The 20,296-nt window shown below is 42.7% G+C and overlaps 1 protein-coding gene across 1 annotated transcript in view; it reads right to left on the reverse strand.

Moving 5' to 3' along the window:
• The window catches only part of LOC123746143 (salivary peroxidase/catechol oxidase), an 89,366-nt gene that overhangs the window by 12,786 nt on the left and 56,284 nt on the right, over positions 1-20,296 (reverse strand). Inside the window, exons 12-15 of the mRNA XM_045727441.2 lie at positions 16,596-16,743; positions 11,945-12,119; positions 2,606-2,758; positions 2,136-2,334 (exon numbers count right to left, since the gene is read on the reverse strand). Of these exons, the coding sequence (XP_045583397.2) occupies positions 2,136-2,334; positions 2,606-2,758; positions 11,945-12,119; positions 16,596-16,743 (675 nt within the window). The remainder of the gene's footprint in view (positions 1-2,135; positions 2,335-2,605; positions 2,759-11,944; positions 12,120-16,595; positions 16,744-20,296) is intronic.

A 20,296-nucleotide genomic window follows, 5' to 3' on the forward strand; every position in this document is an offset into this window, starting at 1 on the left:
ATCCATATATATATATATTAATATATATATATATATATTAATATATATATATATATATGTCGTACCTAGTAGCCAGAACGCACTTCTCAGCCTACTATGCAAGGCCAAATTTGCCTAATAAGCCAAGTTTTCATGAATTAATGTTTTTTCGACCACCTAACCTACCTAACCTAACCTATCTTTTTCGGCTACCTAACCTAGCCTAACCTATAAAGATAGGTTAGGTTAGGTTAGGTAGGGTTGGTTAGGTTCGGTCATATATCTACGTTAATTTTAACTCCAATAAAAAAAAATTGACCTCATACATAATGAAATGGGTAGCTCTATCATTTCATAAGAAAAAAATTAGAGAAAATATATTAATTCAGGAAAACTTGGCCTATTAGGCAAATCGGGCCTTGCATAGTAGGCTGAGAAGTGCGTTCTGGCTACTAGGTACGACATATATATATATATATATATATATATATATTATATTATATATATATATATATATATATATATATATATATATATATATATATATATATATATATATATATAATATAAATAACTGAAAACTCCACACCCCAAAAGTGATTCGAATCCATACTGCCAGGAACTCTATGCAACTGGTGTACAGGAGACCTTAACCACTTGACCATCACGACCGTACAAAAGATGATACTAGTCGAGGCTATTAGCCCATCATCCTGACGGCACTTTGATGGTAATCTTGGGTATAGTTATTATATCAAATCACCTCATTTTTTGAGGTGATTTGATAAACTGAAAACTGATATACTGAAAACTCCACACCCCAGAAGTGACTCGAACCCATACTGCCAGGAGCACTATGCTACTGGTGTACAGGAGACCTTAACCACTCTACCATCACGACCGTACAAATGATTATGGTAGCCGAGGCTATTTGCCAATCTGGGCAAATGATGGGCAAATAGCCTCGGCTACCATAATTTTTTGTACGGTCGTGATGGTCGAGTGGTTAAGGTTTCCTGTACACCAGTTGCAATAGTGTTCCTGGCAGTATGGGTTCGAGTCACTTTTGGGGGTGTGGAGTTTTCAGTTGAATATATGCCTGGGGACCATTCAAGCTTGTTCGCTTTTGTGTTGCTCACGTGGCCCCAAAAAATGAGGTGATGTGATAAAATAACTATGCCCAAGATTACCATCAAAGTGCCGTCGGATAAGACGGCTCAAGGATAAGAATGCCGGCAATGCTGTGTCGTCTTGCGAATACCTTTAGCCCCGAGTCTAACTGGGAGCGTTGCTTGGGTCCACTGGTCATCTTGCAGGGAGAGGTTTAACACTTTCATAGTTATTGACTTTAGGAGTGAGTCATATTCCGTTAATTTTGGGCTGTCGAAGGAAGGAGCCCACCTGAGGAAATAGGTCAGTCTGGACAAAGTCAGGCAACTTGTGAGAAGGTACAAAACATCGTGAGCATTGAACGCCCCTATTTTTCCCTCCATCCTCCTCAGGTCGTTCAGCTTTTCTTCGAGGACTACCTCAATGCCGCTCGAGCCCAGAGGTGCCCCTGGCAGCACACTGTCGGTGGGAGCGATCACTGGGGCTCCTGGCAATAAGATACGTACTGAATCTATGATTGGTTGGCTGGATGAGAGGATTTCACCCTTTGATGGATTTAGAATAAGGCCTAACTCCTCTCCCTTAGATTTCACTAGCTGTAGTTTCACACAGGAATCCCTAGCAGGGATTCCTGTGTCCCTGCCAGGGTGCCATCGTCCAGAAACCAGATGTTGAATTTGCTGGACAACCTGTTTGTGACCTCCTTAGCTGCCATGCAGAAAAGGAAAGGGGCAAGTGGGTCTCCCTGCTGGACACCTCCTGCAGAAACAACTTCATGTTCCCCAAACAACAGTGTCCATTCCCTACTGTACCCTGCTGAAACGAAGGGAAGTAGACAAGGAAAGCTTGTTCGAACTGCTTCCAGTACCACATCCCTTTTTACCGGGTTGAAGGAATTTTTAAAGTCTAATTTAATTAATGCTAATTTAATTTAATTTTATATTATATATATATATGTATATATATATATATATATATATATATATATATATATATATATATATATATATATATATATATATATATAAAATGTGTGTGTTACTTACGTTCAGTGAAGGAGCCTGGCTGTCCTCCGAGGTCGTAGAAGTAACGGTCAGCAAACTTGAGACGAGCGAACTGGTCTCCCACCACACACAGGAAGGTCCAGCCCAGGAGACTCCCGGGAATCGGAGTCTCTGTGAGACCTCCCGCAAAAAAGTCTATGTCATCAACGTTCCTGTAGATTCTTGCCAGTTTCTGTACGTTCTGTTGGGCAGTTTATAGCATTGATCAGTGTGCTGAAGATAACAAATAAACACAATCACAATCTTACCAATCTCACTAAAAGTTGCCAGTTAAAGCAATATCAAGTTGAAAAAATGGTTAACATGACATAAAATGAGGAAATTAATCATACTTGGTAACAAGAAGCACATAAATCTGATAAGTATGAATACGTTGATGAAAGTATGACAGGAAGCGGCGGAGTATGAGTCAGTATGTCCAGTCAGTTTGAGCACCCGGCAGCAAGCCTTACCTCAGGGCTGATTTGGTCTGTGAGGTCATTGAAGTTCCGGGCCCGAGGTAGACCGCAGACCTCCCGCATACTGTTGTAGGTGGCGATGCCGTGGTCCCGCCCGCGCTGCAGGTTCAGACTGGGCAGGTCCAAGCCGAAGTTAAACATCGGGGTCTGTTGGAATGAAGTAATTGTCATTAAAGAATTCTCTGTGAAAAACTCAACCTGTCTTATTACAGCTTCAATAATAATTTTGTTTCATTAATAAAATGGATTAAAGAAGTGATAACACTGTGAATGAAAAAAAAAATTATGACGCTCAAATTAGTAATTACGCTCAAACTATTGAGTGTAATTATCTTTGAGAAATACATTTTAATCCTGTTTATGATTGAAAAACTTTACACATGGATCATTTCTATAAGATTTTTACACATGAATTTCTATGAAGACTTTACACATGTCTCTTTAAACAATTAGCGCTACATTAGATATGATGAAACAAGTACATAAATTACCCCCAATTATTCCACCATTACAGGAACCGCACATACCACTAATGGCATTTAAAATATGTTCCCAAGAAATTCCACGAACCGCTGATAACATCCAACAGAAACTATTATAACAGAACAACAGAAACAGAAAAAATTCCCATTAACGGAATTATGAGCAGCAAGAAACAGAAGTTAAATGGATGAGGATGTGAGTCCCTAGAACCACAGCTAATGACTTACTGTAAATATATAGCTCTTGAAATAGCACTTTCTCTGTAACTAGCTGACATTGTAACTATAAGGTGTGAAGGATAGATGAAATTGTTTATGTAATAATCTAAGATGAGGTCTGATAAAGACCTTTTGTGCCCCCTCTAATGCTTTTTGCGCTACCGCTCACAGGATATGTATGGGGTGCACAATAAACTAGCTGCCTCCGGCGGCAACAATCAAAAGAACCACAACATCCCGCCAAACACACACCGAAACTACGACGTTGGTACAACGTTCGAACAAGTTTTAACACCTCCTAACCAGTTATAACAACCAATATAGCAAGTTGTAACAACGTTCTAATACGTCATAAACACGTTAAGCCAAGATGTAACAACTTTATTACAAGTTGTAACAAGCGGAAAATAGAGACAGTTTCGGTTTGTGTTTCCAGGGATCGTCAGTTTTACTCCAAAGGTGCTTAAGAACACTAACATTGTGGACACGTGACGAACCGGCACTCAACGGTAGCCCACTACAAACGTGTTCGGGAAGTGTTCTGCTTTTTTTAAATATAACTTGTGCTTTTATGCAAGTATGTGGTATATAGGCACGAGTTTTCCCAAGTAAATATGATTGATAGAAAATGTATGTCTGATCTATAACCATTAGCTGGCGTCATTGGGAGTTTCAGGGAAAAGCCGCCAGATTACCAGTCCATTTTAATGATCTGGTGGTCCGTTGGTTAGCACACTGGCTATGCCACTTGACTGGCCCAGGTTCGATTCTCTCATAGGGAAGTTGTTCTGTTTGTTATATATATATATATATATATATATATATATATATATATATATATATATATATATATATATATATATAATTTTGTTACGATAATCTCCTTCAAGAGAGATTTGGCCTGCTCTTTCCTATCGTCATGCTACTTCAGTACATCTACAACATCTAGATACTACAAGCAAGTGTAGTACATATTTGATCAAATACGTTTTGCCAGGCGCAAATGTACCACACTCGCTCTCCACCTCCCCCCCCCCTCCCTCCCTCGTCGCCGATCACCAAACTAGCATTTCCAGCCTGCCCGCTTCTGATTGGTGAATCGACGTCTGCACCACTGCACTTCTGCACCTCAGTGCCATCTACTTAGCCGATGTCTGGGCCTGCACCAGCCATTGGAGTTAGAATATTCTGTGCTCTCAAGCTGAAACAACCATCTGATATACACTCTGTCTATTAGTGGATGTTCTCAGCCAGCGCGTTATTCTCAGCACCGAATTTCATTTTGTCTTTATCCGTTTTAGAGTAACGTCACCATTATATTGTTTTATGTTATTTTTTTAATCTTGTGAGTTTGCACTGTACATAGCCAAGGAATTGTCTTATTCATAATTTGTTTTAAATTTAATTAAAGTTTCATTGTTTATAATATTTGTTTTGCTTCTTTTGCCTTACTTTGCCACAGGACACAACAGCTATGCAGTCATCTTTTTTTTTTAAATGTGATAGGCATTGACACCAGCCATTGGGAGGACTGCCGAACACCTACACTTCTTTTTTCCATCACATTTAATGGGGGCCTGTCCGGGAGCTTCACTCGGGTACTAGTACTAAAACATCAATTTGTGGTAAAGTGTACTTGGCTTTGATACAGTTGCTTTTCAATATTTTCATTACTTTTAATATTTATATGGTGCTGTGTATCTTGTGCTTTCCGAGGGTAGCATATTGTGAGTGTTGGATAACTGTGGATTACGTGGTGACTGGAGGCCTCAGTCATTCTCTTAATTGGTCATCCCTCCCTCAGTGTTATTACTCGTGTATTCCACCTTTTTTGTCCCTAGGATATTTCTCAAATTACGGCAGATCATCATTTTTGGTACCCTGGTACTTTGATTTGTCTTTGGGCCAAAGCACCCTATCTTCTGCAATCCGACCACAGGAGGATACAGAGGGCCATAGTTCCTCTAGCACGGACTACACTGTTGCGTTGGGACCTCAACAGCAGTTCTCGTTACCAGTTGACACTCGCACCCCTATATGTTGGTCAGAGATGATAATATTTACTCAGGTAGGGAATTAGCTTTCTTTTTCAGAGCACAAGGAACGCTAATTCTGTAAGTATCATATAATTAAAGTAGGAAAACCCTTGCTTCTGTCCTATAGAGACTGTGCAAGGTATCCCTACATACTTTGACTACCCTTTCACTTTTGAAACAATTAAGCTTCATTTGTTTTTGAAACTATCGGTTTCATTTATTTAGTAGGGTTTTCTTGCCTTTATTCTCTTATATTGAGTACCGGGTACAAGATTTCCTGCGATTTTGATTGACTAATCATTTACCATACTAATATTAACGCTAATTGTTAACGATTAAATTTCCACAGGATAGTTACCAGTTGCCACATCATCCTATTACCGACACTTCCAATATCACAAGTATATTCGTTGTAGACTTATTTGCAATTTAAAAATGTTTTGTCTCTCAGCATTTTGTAACGATCCAGCAAGTGAAGTAGGGAACTTAAGTCGTGCCAGGAGGACCGAATTACAAACTCTTGCACACGACTATCAACTAGGTGCTCCCCCTGGAGCCAACAAAAATGACTTGCACAATCTTATCTTGGATTACCTCTTAGATGAAGGAATCATAGACTCTGATGCTCACGAAAACTATTCTATTGCAGATAAACATGCTCTGGCAGCTATGAAGTTGAAGCTTGAACTAGCGAAAATAGAGCGTGTCCAACTGCAAGAACAAGCTGCATATGAGAAAGAAGCTCTACAATGAAGAGAACGTGAGGCTGCCCTAAGGAAGGAAGAACAGGAACGCGAGGTGACCCTAATGGAACACGAGATGGCCCTAAAGAAAGAAGAACAGGAACGTGAGGCTGCCCTAAAGAAACAAGAACAGGAACGTGAAGCTGCCCTAAAGAAACAAGAACAGGAACGTGAAGCTGCCCTACACCGTGAGCGGGAGAGGAAACAGCTTGAAGCAAGAAAACTTCACCTGGAGATGCAACGTGAGCACGATAAACAGCAAGCTGAGAGTGTTCTAGCATATCGTCGACAAGAACTCACCTTGGAAACTACACACCACACTCAGCGTCAACAAGCTACCGCTAGTCTTCCCGTAAGTTTCAATGTCTCCCATGCCAGTAAGTTAATGCCACCATTCGTTGAGACAGTGATAGACGTGTTTTTCACTACTTTTGAGACCCTAGCTAAAAAACTTAGCTGGCCTGAAGATTAATGGTCTACCCTTCTCAGAGTGCATCTCACAGGTAGAGCTGCGGTTACTCTCAGTACCTTAGCGTCTGAGAATGACTACCAGACCCTGAAGCAAGCAGTTTTAGACGCCTACCTTCTCTCCACCGAAAGCTACAGACGAAAATTCCGTGATTATCTAAAGGCAAGTACCACCACCTTTTTAGAATTTGCCAATACAAAGAAAAGATATTTCATGAAATGGCTGGAAGCAGCACATGTCTCTACATTTTCAGAATTCGTCAACCTCATTCTAGTTGAGGAATTCTTTAGACGTGCTCCCCCTTCCATCCGTTTATATTTAGCGGACAAAGAAGAAACCGACTACATCAGATGTGCGAAGTCGGCTGACACCTACAGCCTCATACACCGGCTAACACCAGACCCACCTTCCAGTAAGAAGTCTTGGTATAGTTATGACAAAGTGAGTACCGATCAAGCGAGCTCCCAATTGTATTGTAAGTATTGCAAGCTCTTTGGACATACCATAAATAAATGTGGGAAAGCTCAATACAAAGGCTATAGTGAAACTCCTAAACCCAAACCGACTCCTCCTAAGTCCGGTAAGCCTGTGATGAATGTTGGTGTTCCTGTTAATGATCTTTCTCTCTTCAGCAAACACCTGTATCCTGGAACTGTCTCTGCCAACAATACGGATTCGGAGGGACGTTTCAAATTGAAGATCTTGAGGGACACAGAGGCTCTTCACTCAATAATATTGAAATCGGCTGTGCCTAACATCACCTACACCGGGGAAACCGTCCTTATCACTGACCTCACTGCTACCACTCCGTATCCACTCGCCAGAGTCCACCTGGATTGTCCTTTCGTGACCGGAGAAGTCCAAGTCGCCATCAGGGAAAAGCCTTTTCCCCATGTCTGGAGTGCAACTTCTCTTGGGCAATTACTTGGCCGAAGATATGCAACCTTCCAACCTGATCATCATGGACAAACCCCAGGTATGTGAATCTGTAGTGGACAACCCCATCTTAAAGTATGTTCCAGCAGAGGTTCAAGAAAGTGATGAAGTTTCTCCTCCGGTTTTGGTGACCACCCGTGCACAAGCTGCACGCCCGCAACCAGCTGACTCTACTGCAACCACTGTCCCTCAAGACCATCAGAACCTACCACAGAATCTTACTATGTTGGAGTTTTGTAAGTTACAGAGGGAGGATCCTTCATTAACACCATTATTCTTCCAGGCTAAGACTCAACCTGACAGTATCCCTGGGTTCTTCCTAGAGAATCAGTTGCTCTACCGCAGGTACAGACCCAGTAAGCTGACGGAGGATGACGATTGGGCAAATGTCGAACAACTAGTTGTTCCCACCAGCCTACGGCCCGATATTCTACACCTGGCCCACGGAGCACTTTCTCACTATGGTTTTAACAAAACCTATCACGGAATCAGACAAGACTACTACTGGCCAGGTATGGTTAAAGACGTCAAAAGTTACGTGCAACAGTGTCATATATATCAGATGGCAGGTAAACCTAACATCCTGATTCCCAAAGCTCCTATAATTCCCATCCTGGTGCCTGCAGAACCTTTCCACAGACTCATCATAGACTGTGTTGGTCCTTTACCCCGGACCAGTTCTGGCAACGCTTATATACTAACCATCCTGTGTCTAACCACCAGATTTCCCATAGCAGTTTCTGTAAAGAACATTATGGCTGCTACAGTATTAAAACAACTATTGAAGATCTTTACCCAATATGGATTTCCAAGGGAGGTTCAAAGTGACTGTGGCACCAACTTCACCAGTGATCTCTTCAAGAAGATGCTGGAAGAGTTCAACATCACTCAGGTATTGTCCAGCCCCTATCATCCTGCTTCACAGGGTTCTCTTGAACGTAGTCCCCAAACGATTAAATCACTCCTAAAGAAATTTTGCAATGAAACCATGAAAGACTGGGACAAACAACTTGACATCATGTGTATTTTCAGAAGTCTCCCCAATGAGTCTCTAGGAGTATCTCCTTATGAGATGCTCTACGGACGTAAGTGCTGTACTCCTCTCAAAGCTTTTAAAGACTCTCTACGTAATGCCACCTTCAGTGACCCTCAGAATGTGCCCCAGTTTCATCAAAACTTAAAGCACATTCTAGAGAGAGTACGTAAATTTGCTAATGACAATCTATTGAAAGCTCAAGAGAGGATGAAGACTCATTTTGACCAACGCAGCAAAATCAGGAAATTTAAACCAGGAGACTTCGTGTTGGCATATTTTCCTATCCCAGGTTCTCCATTGCAAAATAAGTTTTCAGGACCCTACCGCATCAAGGAGTGCAGAAACAACCACAACTACGTTCTCGAGACTCCAGATAGGCGGCGGAGGACCCAGTCGTGCCACGTCAATCTACTCAAAGAGTATAAAGGTATTCCCCCCACTGTGTTAATATCACTCTCCACTTTCAAAGATTCATACCTCAACAGTGAGACCTTCCCTGCTTCTCCTCCGGAAAGCTCTGACTCTGAGTCAGTGCCTTTCAACTCTGAAATCCTTAATGATCTTCCTACCTATTTGCAGGACAGTAATAGTGCTCCTCTCATCAAAGTTCTTCATGAACATCAGAAGTTGTTCAACGATGATCCCCAGGAGTGTAAGGTGGTTCAGCACGACATCCAGCTGCTTCCTGCTACCCGGCCGATTCGTCAACCCTTCTACAGTATCAGCCCGTACAAAAAGGAAGTTATGCGTTCTGAACTACAATACCTTCTGGATCATGGGCTGGCCACACCTTGTGAGTCCCCCTGGGCCTCACCCTGCATCTTGGTGCCGAAACCGCAAGGTAAAGTACGCCTTTGTACCGATTATAGGAAATTGAATCTTGTGACCGTCAAGGATGCTTATCCTTTACCTCGTATGATGATATCCTTGACGCAGTAGGTAATGCCAAATATTTATCCCAATTTGATTTGTTAAAAGGCTATTACCAAATAAGCCTGACAGAGAGAGCTAAGGAAATATCTGCCTTCACCACTCCTTTTGACCTATACAGATATGAACGCCTTCCATTTGGACTGTGTAACGCCCCGGCCACCTTCCAGCGAGCTGTCAACCGCGTCATCTACGGCCTAGATCACACCTGCGCCTACTTGGACGACATCGTTGTGGCAACCAACACCTGGAGCGAACATCTGCTCCAGCTGCAACGACTGTTCTCCAAGCTCCTGACAGCCGGCCTTACCATCAACTTGGGCAAGTTCACATTTGCCAAAGGTAAAGTGCGTTATCCGGGTCATGTGATAGGGAGTGGCAGCCTAGCTCCTTTAACAATTCACACTGAAGCCATTCAGCATTACCCACAACCTACGACCAGGAAGCAGCTCCGGCACTTCCTTGGACTTGCTTCTTACTATCGTAAGTTTGTGAAGAATAGCGGTAGTAGACACCATTGATTAATCTGACCAGCCCCAAGCAACAGTATCATTGGACCATTCAACAGACCGTTGCCTTTGAACAACTTAAATCTCTGCTATGTTCTGATCCCATTCTCGTCTCTCCAGATATCACGAAGCCCTTCATCCTCCATGTCGACGCCAGTGGTACCGGCATCGGGGGCGTCCTGATGCAACAACGAGGCGAGGAGGTTCTTCCTGTTAGCTACTACAGCTACAAGTTGAAGCCTCACCAGAAGAACTACAGCACTATCGAAAAGGAACTCTTCTCCATCGTCCTGAATCTGCAACATTTCGAACCTTACCTACAGGGGAATCGGTCTATTACCATCTACTCGGACCACAATCCCCTGTGGTTCCTACAACAGGCCCAATTCAGCAATCAACGTCTTCTACGCTGGGCACTATACTTGCAAAATTTTAATCCGGAGATCTTCTACATCAAAGGTTCGGACAACATCACAGCCGACGCCCTCTCCAGAATCTACGAGGTAGAGACAGCTACTCCTACCTCTACACCAGCTACTGAAGTACTTAACCCGTAAGAGCAGGCTTCGGGGGAGAGCTGTTACAATAATCTCCTTCAAGAGAGATTTGGCCTGCCCTTTCCTATCGTCATGCTACTTCAGTACATCTACAACATCTAGATACTAGATACTACAAGCAAGTGTAGTACATATTTGGTCAAATACGTTTTGCCAGGCGCAAACGTACCACACTCGCTCTCCACCTCCCCCCCCCTCCCTCCCTCGTCGCCGATCACCAAACTAGCATTTCCAGCCTGCCCGCTTCTGATTGGTGAATCGACGTCTACACCACTGCACTTCTGCACCTCAGTGCCATCTACCTAGCCGATGTCTGGGCCTGCAGCAGCCATTGGAGTTAGAATATTCTGTGCTCTCAAGCTGAAACAACCATCTGATATTCGCTCTGTCTATTAGTGGATGTTCTCAGCCAGCGCGTTATTCTCAGCACCGAATTTCATTTTGTCTTTATCCGTTTTAGAGTAACGTCACCATTATATTGTTTTATGTTATTTTTTGAATCGTGAGAGTTTGCATTGTACATAGCCAAGGAATTGTCTTATTCATAATTTGTTTTAAATTTAATTAAAGTTTCATTGTTCATAATATTTGTTTTGCTTGTTTTCCTTACTTTGCCACAGGACACAACAGCTACGCAGTCATCTTTTTTTTTTTTTTAAATGTGATAGGCATTGACACACACATATATATATATATATATATATATATATAATATGTATATGTGTGTGTGTGTGTGTGTGTGGTCGTTGTCAGGTCGTTGGTCAAATAGTCTTGGCTATCAATGACTTATATAAAGTCTACAATGGTTAAGTGCATAACGTACTGAATACGCATACGTGTTTGGAACACCAGGCCATCTAAGGTTTGAATCCTTCACGAGGTTAAGTTCTTTAAGTTACATGTAATTTGTGTGTTTATGCAATTGTGTCTTACACTGAAGCTGACGTTCTCTTCAGTAAGTGACTGATTAGATGAAAACGATCGGTGTTCTCTTCCCATTGTGTGTATCATCAACCTTCACGAAGTTGAGTGTCAACATTGTGTGTTTCTCTTCGGCCTGTGTGTTTGTAACCATTCTATGTGTTAGTTACCATACAGTATGTATGTTATCACTATACTGTTATGTCATCATACTGTGGGTTGTTACCATACTGTGTGTTTGTTGTCATGCATTATATCACAGTAATGCGATACATGTCAATGAGAACATCCAATGTTTGGCCTACAACGTTGTTGAAGGCCAGACGCTTAGGGGTAGACTCACCCAAATATGTACGGAAATAATGTTGGGTACTAAAGAGGATGGTTCAAATACATCTGCTGAGAATATTCAACACTGACATTTTTTACGTTTAACTTGTGACTAACAACATGAAGTCCTTTAAGTACTTTGTAATCTGAGAAAGGTCAGCACACCTGGAACAGATGGTTTGTGAGGTCCTGGACGACGAAGGCGTCAAACTTCTGAGAGGCAAGTTGAGTGAAGCTGCGAACAATGTCGTCCAGTCGGCCCTCATTCTGGATGAGATGAGGAGAGTTGAAGTGGTCACGGAGCCGGACGGTGTCCACGCCGCCATTAGCAGTAAACAATCTGTACCAGCAAAGGAAGTAAAATATGATCAATACATCCCCTGTTTAGATGGTAAAATATGATCAACCCATCCCCCTGTTTAGATGGTAAAATATGATCAATACATCCCCCTGTTTGGATAGTACTTATTGTGACGGTTGTCAGTAGTCACGAATTCGTACGTATTTAGCTTTGATAGTAGTATGCTAACTAGTAAGGAATTTTTAAAATCAATGAAGCTAAAAAACAAACTTTAATATTCCTAGGCCTAGTATAGCACACATATGTACTATATTAGGCCTCAGAGCATTTATTAGGCCTAGGGAGGTTAGGTTAGTTTAGTTTGTCAAAGCAAGACAAGTACAAAATAGTTTTCCGGTTTGTCCAACTCAATAGTTCAGATTTTTACTTTCTAATTTCGTTGTACGTCGATATATATACTATGGTGCTCATCGTTACTATAAGTACTACCAACACAGGAGGATGGGCTGGTATCTTGGAATATCACATGAGCATAACTGATGAAAACTGCTTGATGAAAAACGTAATCTGACCGTGTACCACCCTGGTGCCCTTGCGGGATCGAAATGTTGCGGACAAACTCTGAGATTTCGGTCCCTTTTGTAGGGTCTGGGTGGTGTAATGGTTAGCGTATTGGTTAAACTCGTGTGCGCGAACACCTGGGGTTTCTGAGTTCAAGTCACTTGCAGGGGTTGGGGTGTTCAGTGCCACTAGGCAGTTATCTTTGCCATCTGGTTACATTTTGTCCTCACAGCAAATCCATTACATTGAGGAACCATCCTTCCACCCCCTTCAAACCACCTGGATAGTTATCTAGCATAGCATAGCTGAAAGCATATTACGTTTCAAAAAGCAGTCTACATGTAAACTGGTATACGAATCAGTGTTGTAAACAGAGATTCTCATTATACACCACAATAAGGTGATAGCCTTATTGTGGTATATAATGCTCGTGGCGCAGTGATAAAACACTCGCTCGGAGCTTCGCAAGCGCTTTGGCCTGGGTTCGCATCCTGGCCGGGGAGGATCGACTGGGCGCCAATCCTTAGCTGTATGCCTCTGTTCACCCAGCAGTGGATGGATACCTGGTTGTTAAACGATTTGGTAGGTCGTATTCCGGGGAAAATACGGATTAAGGACCTGCCCGAAATGCTGTGTGCGCTAGGGGCCTCGTAGCCTGGTGGATAGCGCGCAGGACTCGTAATTCTGTGGCGAAATGTAATTCAGGGTGAAAGTTTCTTTCACCCTGAATGCCCCTGTTACCTAGCAGTAAATAGGTACCTGGGAGTTAGTCAGCTGTCACGGGCTGCTTCCTGGGGGTGGAGGCCTGGTCGAGGACCGGGCCGCGGGGACACTAAAAAGCCCCGAAATCATCTCAAGATAACCTCATCTCAAGATAACCTCATCTCAAGATAACCTCATCTCAAGATAACCTCATCTCAAGATAACCTCATCTCAAGATAACCTCATCTCAAGATAACCTCATCTCAAGATAACCTCATCTCAAGATAACCTCATCTCAAGATAACCTCATCTCAAGATAACCTCATCTCAAGATAACCTCAAGATAGTGGCTGTACAAGAATGTAAGAACTCTTGTACATATAAATTAATAACTAAAATATATAAATAATACTAATTATTAGTATTAGACGGTGTATTAGTAATAATAATACACTGTATTATTATTTGCTATTAGCCAGCGGGGACCACTAGCTAACAGAATGCACTTACTGCTGTTGGGTCACGAAATTGCTGCTGGCATTCTACCATTGACTTGGTGTCTGGCGCTGACTTGGCCGAGAGGTGCCGAAGTTGGAGGGTGTTGTGGGCTCCTGGTGTACCCATGGTGTGTGGTGGATGGCTAACTACTAATATGCTGGAGATAACTTTAAAACGTAAATTTTGCCCCCTTTTGAGTTTTGAGTGTCGATAGAAGAGCCAAGCTCCTACCATGCAGTCATTTGTATGCGCTAAGATGCAACAGTTTTTTTATATATATTCTGCCCACTGGCAACGTATAGCCTCCGGGCTTAAGATTTTTTCCCAGCTCACAGGAACGGCGTGGCTATGTGCTGTCGCTGCCCCTAGTCCTAGAACAACAACAATCTCAGCAGGCACGTGAGGAAGCTCCCACAAAGACTCCTGGTTCAACGTTGACGAGCAATGTTGACTCCTGGTTCAACGTTGAATGTTTTCTGGCTGGTTCTTCGGACGGGGTGACGATGTCCGGCGCCGGCTTGGCCAAGAGATGTCAGGAGGTGGCGGGATCCCGGTGTGCCCTCAGACGTGGTGGGCGGCGGGCTTCTGCTCGGCCGGGAAGCATCGGATGCAAGTTTGCGTTTTAGTTGGGGGACGAGTTTTTGCTTTGCTACCCAGTGTTCTTTGTGTGGGGGCGGAGGTGAAGCTTGTCCCTCTGAGGGACACCTGCTGCTCCCCAATCATCTGCCCATCACCATTTGTTCGCCGCAAGGCACATTAATTTCCGGTGACAGGCGACGTTCATTTAGCCAAATGGCTTTGTTATATACTATTGAAGGGTTCGCCGGGGTGCATCCGATCTCTCGCTCGTCGTCGTCACTAAATCAACAGCTACAACAACAAGCTCCCACAAACTTTACTGACTGTTAGGGATCAAGGTCTCCACGTGCTTGATTTAGGAATACAGACAAACTATGATTACCAAACTACACCTCAGAAAATAGAGAAACGACGTTTCGGTCCGTCCTGGACCATTACCAAGTCGTGACCATCACACTGCTTGATACTAGTCCAGGACGGACCGAAACGTTGTCGTTTCTCCACTTTCTGATGTATGGTTTGGTCGTTATATCTTCAATCACGTTGTTGTGACTCATTGTCTGCAGACACACGCTAGTGCAGTGTTACCACTGTATTAACATGCAGATCATATACTCCTAAAATGAGAGTGAGGAGGGGGAAGATAGTGACAAACATCAATCCACCGTGTTCGGTACACCTCTCCACCGTCACACTACCAATATCCATCTTGATCATACCACAACCCTATGTATTTTTAGTTTATTGCAAGGGATCTCACTGAGACTACACTAAATACTGCAAAAAAATTAAAGTGGGCATAGAGGGGGTTAATTTAGGGGGTAATCAGCCCAACAATCGGGTACTGCAGTAACTGATAAATTAATGCCCACACTAGGCCAGTGATGATGATAAATATAATTTGCCAACATTACAAGTTGTTAATAATTAAATTGATGTCAAGATATGTGTTACCTATTAGTCCAGATTTAAATAAATTTACCTGGGCTAAATTCATGAATTTAAGTGAGTTATGTTAGTTTATACATTTTAATTCAGTGAGCTAATCTAGCATATTTTAGTCAGTGTCTTTGCTGCATTTATTCTTAATCTTAAACCTAGTAATTATACCACTAATGTGCATTAATTCAGCAGAGTAAAGAACAACACACACTGTGTTCCAGGTGATCCCTGAACCATAGACACGTCCGGCTAATAGCAAAGGAGAAGCCATTGAGGCCCCTTATTTTGTTCATGTGTATATTTAATTTGTTTTGTGTTTTAATGCCTCTTTTTTCATTTTAGTTTAGATTAGAATTGTACACAGCCTGCACATAAGAAGCAAGTGGTATGGGGTTGAGCTCTTTACTTTGTTGAACTCCCAGGTACCTATATACCGCTCGGAGAACAAGCGCGTTAGGGTGAAAGAAACTCTGCTCTCCACCCGGGGATCGAACCCGGAACCTTAGGACTAAGCTTAATTGGATTAATTATCCTGTTAAATTATTTGTGATATTTCCTCCCACTTGTCTACACACGTCTACACATGTGTTAACTAACCTTCACTTTCAAGCTCAGAAAATTGAGTTTACCTTTAAAGTAATGTAAACCGCTTGTGGCCATTGTGGAAAATGATTGACAAGGTCGTCAGAGGCCGAATCCAAGATGCCTGTAGCACAGTGGTCTACGTTCTAGTATCAGAAAGGAAAGACCCGGCTTTAATTACCTGGCAGGACAGAAACAGTAGGGCATGTTTCCTTTCACCTGATAAATCTGTTCATCTTGCAGTAAATAGACACCCGGGAGTTAGGCAACTGTTGTGTGTTGCATCCTAGCGAAGGTATGATTGTACCCCAGGGGACCTCGGTAGGTCTAAGGCTTCCTTCCCAGACAACAGGAATGATTACATCTGGATCTTCATATAAGTAATGTGTATACCTACATGCAGGTATTAATGATTGTGTCCCAAAATACACATTTGTTAAATTTAGTCATCCCGTCTAACTGATCAACATAGCGGGAAAATACATAGCAAGGAAAGAATCCAGGCCTTTCATATTACACAAATACGTTAACCAGAATGTTATTCTATATAAGTATCACATCACTTTGTTATTAAACTGAGGGCGATGTTTATCATTATTAACCCTGAGTTAGCCACCTTACAGGGCGAGTAATGTTCCATATAATACTCACCGCAAGGTTCCCTGCGCCACAGAGTGACCAAACCGGTAGGCAGCGGTGGAAAATTCAATGTTCATGTTGGGGTTGATGTTGGGGTTGTAGTTGTTGCTGTAGCCATAGAGGCGCGGACTGAGGCCGTAGGTATTCATGTAATTGTTTCCTGAAAATATGAAGGCAAAAGGATTTGAACTAGTTTTCCCCGACACATATACAAGAGAATATCTGTTTGTCAGTCCAAGGCTGGAGGCCAGACGCCTAAATATTCAAGATGACTCGTGGAGGTATGTGACTATCATAGACTGGCCGGGGCCGGCTACATTGCCTCCCTTTAAGAATTATCGGCCCTTGCAACTCCCCCCCTGTAATGTTTGTAAGGTAAAAAATCTGGGATTTCTTTTTTGCAGTAGCACTGCTCCTGATGATGACAGTATCACCAGGGGCAGTAGCACTGCTCACTACCTCTCTCTTCATTTCTCTGATCCTTGTAGACAAACACTAACCGTACGGAACAAAAAGGGATCAAGCATGATGGTAGGAAAACAGAACACAGTTGGATGAGAGGAACAGGGCGAGCATAGAGATGACCGCTCGAGCATGGAGGGAAATCAGTGGGGAATTGAAATACACGAGGAGAACCAGAAGTTAACTGCAGATGGAACTAAGACCAGCGCAAGGGGAGATAAAACCTGTAAACAAGCCCTCAGACTCCGGCCCAGGGACCCAACCCCCAGGTTTCAGGGGATGTATCAAAGGCAGGGACCCTACAATGGGTGCCACCTTTGCTCCCCCCTCATCCCTTAGTACAACTAGGTGAGTACACACACACACACACACACACACACACACACACACACACACACACACACACACACACACACACACACACACACACTCCCCTCCCTGGCCGGGGGTCTGGTAGCTAAGCGAACAGCGCGCAGGACTCGTAATTCTGTGGCCCGGATTCAATTCCCGCACCAGGCAGAAACAAATGGGCAAAGTTTCTTTCACCCTGATGCCCCTGTTATCTAGCAGTAAATAGGTCCCTGGGAGTTAGACAGCTGTTACGGAGCTGCTTCCTGGTGTGTGTGTGTGTGGGGGAGGGGGGGAGGGGGAAATAGTAGTTAGTTACAGTTGATTGACAGTTGAGGAGGCGGGCCGAAAGAGCAGCGCTCAACCCCCGCAAGAACAACTAGGTGAATGCACACACATACAGATGAGTCACAGAGATGTTAGGAAGTTTTCTTTTAGCGTGAGAGTAGTGGAAAAATGGAATGCACTTAAGGAACAGGTTGAGGAAGCAAATACTATTCATAATTTTAAAACTAGGTATGATAGGGAAATAGGTCCGTAGTCATTGCTGTAAACAACCGATGCTCGATAGGCGGGATCCAAGAGTCAATGCTCGATCCTGCAGACACAAATAGGAGAGTACATATTCACAAGGGTAATTAGGCAAAGGGAGCAGAAGGCTGAACACAAGGTACCATGTAACGCCTGATTATATTAACCCTAGAAGATACTGATTAATACTGAGCAACACTTCCTACTGGTTGCACTTGGTAACACTTTACTGAGGTAAAACTTGGTGATACTAGTTATTGAAACACTGGTACTTTAGATGCAATTTAATATGAACTGAAATACGGTGTACCACGGATGATTACAACCGGAACCAATGGTAACTTTCCAGGGAAATGGTACACAGAGAACTTATCAATTGAACCACTGCCACCATCTTGCCTCTCACTTAGCTATATCAAGCATTGAGGCAAGAAACATTTTTTTGTTAATATTTTCTATCACAGACGTGCTCACACGCATTTGCTTGGCTTTGAGAGTCCTTTCCTAACCGTCATGAATCATTGACCGGTTGTTAACTGAACTCAAGAGGAATTAGGAAATTCCATTAATTGACAGATGGAAAATTTAACATGGGTTTATTGAGAACAAAATATGATATTAACCAAACTATACGTCCCTACCCTAACACTGGGAACTGTTTAGACATCAGACATGGAAAATATCAAAGATCACACACAGTACCTTCTGGTTCCTGCTCTACGACCTGGGTGGATTCACTCTGTCTCCTGAGGCTCACTTGATGACTTGCGGCCCTCACTGCCTCTCTGCCTCCAGCACTATCTCTTATCTCCCATACAGGAGGTATATATACAAACTTTTCCCATGCCCCGAATCAGGGGAAGGGGAGGGGGGGCATTGCAACTCTTGTGGGAAAGTTTTGGTGTGGTCATGTTCCCAGCTGATTCAGCCTACACAGGAATAAAGTGTTTTGCACACCTAACCAGTTCGTCAGCACTTAAAGGATTCAGCTCCCCGTGGTGTGTGAAAAAACACTCAAGATGTACCATTAAGTTAGCCAAGACTCTCAGGATTATTCATAAATATGAAGAAGCTAACTAGGGTGTAGCCAGGAAATATTTCAATTAACTAGTTGAATCTGAGGTCACATGGCTGACTTTACCAAGGAAGGTCCCATGGTGAGCCGTACCTTGAGGTGCTTCCGGGGCTTAGCGTCCCCGCGGCCAGGCCTCCTGGTCGACGATGGGTGTAAGGTGTAAAAGGTGGATGAGTGTAAAAGCCATGGGTGTACTTTCTCTGGGCATTACAATACTCCCTCTCATCGGAATTAAGACAACAATCAGGAGTATCTAAATTAAGCCTGATTTTGTCTTATCCTAACTCGCCCACAATACCATATCTACCCTTAAAATTGCAAAATGCCATTGTCATAATGATAAGAAATAATTACTAAGTTACAGCAATCCAAGTACATCATACATGTACATTGCAACAAGAACAATACACAAAAGTACATTGAATATAACAAGCATAATAACTATAAATGTTGGCAAAAATTACAAGTAATGATACAATCATAATTGATACAACCCTGAGGAACATATAATAAAGTATACTATCTGTAAAAATGACATATCCCGACTGTACAGTTGGCAGCCCTGCAAGTTTTCCTCAGAAGGCTGGAAGAACAAGAAATGGCTCTCAACTAACGTGATATAAAAAATATATCATATTTATACGCTAATATTAAAATTCAGTTTGTTTGCCAAGACTGGGAATTGTCTTCTCTGGGGGCTCAGGCCTAACCTAACCCCAGTGTTTAGAAACTCCTTGACCTTAGATACTGGCTCTCACAGAGCAAGCATTAGCCCATTTGTAACACCAGTATACTATGAAGGGAAACTTCTTCCCTATTACGTCTAGAGAAAAAGACCCGGGAGTGGACATAACACTAAACCTAACTCCAGAGGCTCCTATAAATAGAATAACATCAGCAGCATACTCTACTCTGGCAAAAGTCAAAACATCCTTCAGAAACTTGAATAAGGAGGCTTTTAGATCACTTTATACCGCCTATGTGAGGCCGATCTTTGAATATGCCGCCCCATTGTGTAGCCCCCATCTTAAAAAACATATATGAAAGCTCGAAAATGCGCAGAAGTTTGCAAAGAGACTCGTCCCAGAGCTGAAAGAGATGAGGTACGAAGAGAGACTGAAGGAACTAAACCTGACGACGTTATAAAAGAGAAGGGAGAAGGGGTGGGACATGATACAGACGTCTAAAATACTTAGAGGGATTGACAAAGTGGAAACAGGAAATGTTTACAATGAATAACAATAGAACAAGGGGGCACAGATGGAAGCTTGAGACTCAGATGTATCATAGAGATGTT

The sequence above is a fragment of the Procambarus clarkii genome, chromosome 78 (genome assembly GCF_040958095.1).
Source record: "Procambarus clarkii isolate CNS0578487 chromosome 78, FALCON_Pclarkii_2.0, whole genome shotgun sequence".
NCBI classification, from domain to species: Eukaryota; Metazoa; Arthropoda; class Malacostraca; order Decapoda; family Cambaridae; genus Procambarus; species Procambarus clarkii.